General features: G+C 48.4%; 1 protein-coding gene across 1 annotated transcript in view; it reads right to left on the bottom strand.

The window, feature by feature from the left end:
- Positions 1-1,149, bottom strand: part of MGAT2 (mannosyl (alpha-1,6-)-glycoprotein beta-1,2-N-acetylglucosaminyltransferase) — a 2,854-nt gene extending 1,705 nt beyond the window's left edge. Inside the window, exon 1 of the mRNA XM_009893927.1 lies at positions 868-1,149. Coding sequence (XP_009892229.1) covers positions 868-1,149 — 282 coding nt within the window. The remainder of the gene's footprint in view (positions 1-867) is intronic.
- Between the last annotated feature and the right edge of the window lie 4,501 nt (positions 1,150-5,650).

Raw genomic sequence — 5,650 nt, 5'->3', positions numbered from 1 at the left:
CTCACGCCGCCGTCCTATTGGTCGCCGGAGCCGTCACTCGTGGCCGCTTCCGCCGCGCCGCCATCACCTCGGGCGGGAGGAGGTGAGGGGAGAGCCCCCGGCCCCGCTCCCCCGCCGGACGGCTTGGAGAAGCGGCACCGTGATTGGTCAGCGGTAATTGGGGGTGGGGGGATGTAGTAATTAGGCAATAGGCGGGTTGGAGCTGGAGAGTTGGGGGGCTGGAATGGGGCAAGGCGCGGTGGGGTGCCGAGGGCAGCAGCAGAAAATCCCTCTAGAGTTGGAAGAGTCACATAAGGCAATAAAATCGTTCCAGATTTGCAAGAATCGGATAAAATATTAGTAGAATGGCAAGAAAGAGATGCGAAAATCAGCCTAGATTTGCAAGAATGCTATATGATAAAATAATTCTTCTAGATTTGCAAGAATAATACATACAGTAATTCCAGAGTTGCAAGAATAAGATAAGAAAATAATTCTAGGATGGCAAGAGTGAGATAAAATCATTCTAGATTTGAAAGAATAAGATGATCAAATCATTCTAGATTTGTAACGGGATTCATTCTAGGATTGCAAGAATAAGATAAAATCATCCTAGATTTGCAATAAGATGATGCAGGATTGCAAGAATAAGATAATAAAATCCGTGTAGATTTGCAAGAATAAATTCATTCTAGAATTGCAAGACTGAATTCTGGAATTTCAAGAATAATAAGAGAATCACTCTAGAATTGCAAGAATAAGGTAAGAAAATAATTCTAGACTTGCAGGAATAATACATAAAATAATTCTAAAATTACAAGAATAATCTATAATAAAATAATTTTACGATTCCAAGTGACTGCAGGAGTTACTCTTGTGATTCCATACGTCGTGTCCCAGCCCCTCTCCTGGGTGGCCACGGGCCAGTTGCGGAATGCGGTGATGGTTTCGTGCCACGTGGTGCGGTGTGGGCTGCTCCTGAGGCTGCGACGCCGTCACCTGCGCAGGTCCCTGGGACCCGCGGCAGGAGGAGAGCTCTACCCCAACGCTCCACTTTGCGCGCGCAGAAATTGCGCCAGTTTTCTTTTGAAAAGCTTTACCAACCTGACAGCCCTCCGGGAGCCGCACTGGGGGATGGCAGCGGCTGGCAGCCCCTGTGCAGGTTTCCATGGGGTCCTGGACTGGGCTGGCTGCGGAACCATAGAATTGTTTTGGTTGGAAGAGACCTTTAAGATCATCGAGTCCAACCGCACTGCCAAGTTACCACTAAACCACGTCCCTCAGCACCACATCGACATGTCCTCTGAATCCCTCCAGGGATGGTGACTCAACCACTTCCCTGGGCAGCCTGTTCCAATGTTTGAGAACCGTTCCAGTGAAGAAATTTTTCCTAATATCCAATCTAAACTTCCTCTGGTGCAACTGGAGGCCATTTCCTCTTGCCATATCACCTGTTACTTGGGAGCTGAGACCGACCCCCCCTCGCTGCACCCTCCTTTCAGGTAGTTGTAGAGGGTGATAAGGTCTCCCCTCAGCCTCCTCTTCTCCACGCTGAACACCCCCAGTTCCCTCAGCCGCTCCTCCTAATACTTGTGCTCTGAGTGAACGGCAGCACTGGCACATCCCAGCCATATCCAGTAGGAATTTCTGACCGTCTCTGCCTGCAGCAGCTCTGCGTCTCCCCAAGTGCCCTGCCCCGGGTTTCGCTGCACTTACGAGGATCTCCGCTGCACCTCACCCCTTTTTAGTCTGGGTTAACGTCAAGACTCGTTTCCATAATTCTAAGTATTTCTTGCCCCAAGAAGGCAGCCTCCACAGAGCCGGATTTAACACCTTGTACAGCTGTGGGTAAAACTCCGGCAACTGAAACACTGCCCAGTTGGGGTAATGGGGTTTCCCTATCACACAGGCAGAGTACAGATAAACACATTAGAGATCACAGAGCACTCAGATAATGCAAAGTGGCATCAGCACAGCAAAATCAGGCTAATTAAAGAACGATCCACTCTGCCACTAGCCCAGCTTGCAGCAGCATTCAGGAGTATCAAATTGAGATCTGCCATCAAGGCTTTTTCCCCCAGATGAGATGGGTAACTGCAGGTTTCCGTTGCATTTAAAAGCATCTCACATCAGACAGCATCCTCCAACTCGGGGTGAGAGCCATTGGTTGCCTTAATCCAACGTGACTGAGCCAACAGTGCCCAACTCTGTGCCGTCCCAAGGCAAACACCAAACTTCTTGGGCACCACATTTAACAGGAGGGACCGGAGCGATGCTTCTATGCTTAGGACATGTTTTTAATGAGTTTCACGGCTTGACCTTTGCTGATCACAGCTGAGCTTTGCATAACTCTGCAAGTTTCTCCTAATCACCCGGGGCACAATGGGTTGATTTCAAGTGAGGCATTAAAATAGAGCACTCGTTAAAAGAGAGAGCCCGGGCTTTGCAAGGAAGTTGGTTTGATTTAATCCGATCGCGTTGCTACAAACAGGAAACACCACACAAATAGCCCTACAGAGTTCCCCACAAGTATGATAAATGAGGTAGAATAGTTTCTTTTGGGAATAATTTTTGCCTGATCCCATTTTCTCTATGGAAAGCCCTGGACACAACAGCTGGGTCAGGCACACTCCTGCGTTTGCAGTATCAGACAGCAGAATTGTGGCTGTCGCTTGCCATCTACGCCGGCGTCCACCCCTGCTCGTCGGCCTTTTCCCCAACGAGCCCAGTGCGGCGATGAGAAGTGAGCTGAAGGGGATCTATGGACACCACAGTTGTCTTGCTGGCGGGCAATGCAAACCGCTGGAGAAGACGCTCCTGAAAGGAGGGATTTCTGCTTTGGCTTTACCTAACTCTGAAGAATGGCTTCTGCCATTGGCTCCTTCATCATCTCCCGGCTGGCTGACAGCAGGCAGGGCCGGCTCGGCAGAGCACGGGCATGGAGCCGCCCCGGCAATGCTGCAGTCACTGCCCCGGCTGGCTGTCCCTCTGCAGCCAGCACGGCTCCAGCCCTGACTACTCGTCAAGCACTGTGCTGCCTCTGGGATGGCGCTGCCATTGGAAAATGTCACCCTACCGAGACAAATGCTTTGCAGCATGGAGAGAGTTTGTTTGCGGGGATTGTAAGACACTTCATTGTCATGAAGTTGGCTGGAATGGATGGCCAAGGGAACCTGGGGATATTGTAGAACCCTCTGACCCCTCTGCTTGGCTCTAGAAGCCTTCCCCTTTCTCCATCTTTCGCTGGAAGGTGGGAAAGCAGGGAGTTTAGAAATCTCCGCATGTTTGACTTTGGTGGAGACATCTAGATCACAGCATGCTGGGGAAATCGCAGCATTGCTAGAAGGTGCTCTGGTACTAACAGAGCGATGGCTGGGGGGGAACTTCTCCAGCCCCCTTCCGCCCTCCTCCATGCTGCGTCAGCTGCTGTACTTTCAGAGGACTGAGGGAAGCCAAGTCAGTTTTGGGGATAACATTTGCTTCAGAGATAAACGGCATCCCAGTGTACACACAGAGGATTTAAAAAACAGCTGTACGTGCACAGCTGGCAGCAAAATATTCCCACAGAAAAAAACCCTTTCCCATAGTTCACCGTCTCCCTTTCACGCCAAGAGAGGCCGTGGTCCTCTTCACGTTGGCCTTTAACCCCCCAGCTGATCCCTTCTCCCAGCACAGCAGGGCTTGGACAGGACTTCACAGCCCACCCCTGGCGAGCAGGCTGCTCACCTCCTGGGCCACGCAGGTGGGGTTTCCTCCTCCGCCCAGCACAGCTGGCTCCCCGGGAGGCTCTCAGCCACTGCACAGCCACCCACACATCTGCAGCTGCAGCTAAAATTCCTGAGGAGTCCCACAGGAGGCCCAATTTCTCTGTCTACTCCACTTCCCTCCTCTTAATCATGCACTCCACCTAAAAGGTATTTTTCCAAATGAGTAATCTTCAGGCTGCTGCAATCAGGACGAGCTCTCTCTCCCTTTCCAACAGCATTAGCATATGACTATTTAAAACCTCCCAGGGTTAGCGCTGCGGCGCTTTCTGGAGATCAGTGTTGAGGTAAACAGACACACTTGGCCTCCTCCTTCACAAGTTCTCTGTAGTTGAAGAGCAACACGTAAGAAATGATTCATTTCAAATCTTTCTGTAGTTGCTTAAAAGTCACTCTTTTACAAATACTGTATGACGAGAACACGGTCCAAGTTATTTTGACATCTGCAGAAATTTTTCATGACACTCAATATTTCTAGAATAAAGGATCCTCTTCCTCAGGAAAATGAGCCTCTTGCCCTTGTCAGAGCCAAGCCTTTCAGTAGGCGTGCTTCAACATTTACTTCCGCTGTGAATATCTCAGATTACCAAAGAGTTTGAAACTGGTGATTTTTAAAACACGGACGAAGGTTGTGCTCATGTAGGAGACATTAAAAATGATACCTGCAAGGCAGTACCTTCCTCCAAAGTCTGCAGCTGCCTTTCGGGCTGCTCCTCACGCTATACATCGCATCAGGCTATCACTTGAAACCCAGTCTAGATCAGTTCTGCACTTGGTAACCACAAGTATCTTGTTTTCCCATTGAAACTACATATAATTGTCACAGCTGTGTACTTATCTATGACCCAAAGAGATGCAAAATGTGCAATTCACTCCTGGGCGGTCAATACCGCTTCAAAAATAGCATCGGAACATGCTCCCTCCAAGCCATCATATGTCCCAGGGCATGGGATGTGTAAAGACTTCTCAAGGGACTTTTGTTCCATGCTGTTTCAGTAGCCCAGCCATGGACCAGCTGACAAGACATGAAATAAAGGTGTGTGGATACTCTTAAGTACTTTGGTATCTTCACCAGGAAAAAGGCCAGGAGCTAATCCCTAGAATGCACTGGATGAAAAACTCATTAGGTAAAACACAATTCACATGTACATAGAAGGGTTTCAAGATTTAATAAGTCGTCAGAGTGAACAATTCAAGAATCTTTAAAACATGAGAGTTCAGAAACAAAGTTTAGGTCACATAATTAGAAAAACCCCACATTTCTTGTATCACAAAGAGATAAAACAAAAAACATTTGCTCTGGTAAAAAAACAGCAGTGCTGGTCCCTGCTTGAAGTGAGAACGTTATAACAGAACTTTTTAAAAAGAAGCACCTGGAACTGCATGACCAGTTTTGAACTGCTCACACTGTAATTTCTTCTCATAGCAGCCTACCAAATTGCTCTACAGTAAACAAGTTGGGCAGAGTCCAGTCCAGTGATAAAGTCAACACAGTCATCTTCCGTAGGCAGAGTTCAGAGCCTCAAGTGTAAGCAAACAAAGCAGTTTGATACACGCTCACCTTCCTTCTCCTAGCAAGAAACCACCACTTAGCCACAAAACAAAGAAAACTGTCATGACACTCCAAACGAAGTCACAGTAATAGGAAAAAGCAAGCAAAATACATTCTAAGAAAGATTCATTCAAGCTAAGCATTGCCTTTTATTCCAACCAAAGAGAGACTCTAGTGGCAGAGGGACAGTCAGGCCACTGGATCAAGCTGACAGCGCTCCCTCACTGCAAGACTGACTTTTGCTATCTGCAGCAAACGCCCTATGACAGCACGAGTGGGTAACAAGCAGAAAACATTTTCAGGCTCCTCCATCACTGGACAGAACTTCAGGCAGAGCTTTTGCACCTGGTAACAG

This window comes from Charadrius vociferus, unplaced genomic scaffold (genome assembly GCF_000708025.1).
Source record: "Charadrius vociferus isolate BGI_N301 unplaced genomic scaffold, ASM70802v2 scaffold49, whole genome shotgun sequence".
Taxonomy (NCBI): domain Eukaryota; kingdom Metazoa; phylum Chordata; class Aves; order Charadriiformes; family Charadriidae; genus Charadrius; species Charadrius vociferus.
The sequence above is the reverse complement of the archived record's forward strand: the minus strand, read 5'-3'. Positions and strand labels throughout refer to the sequence as shown.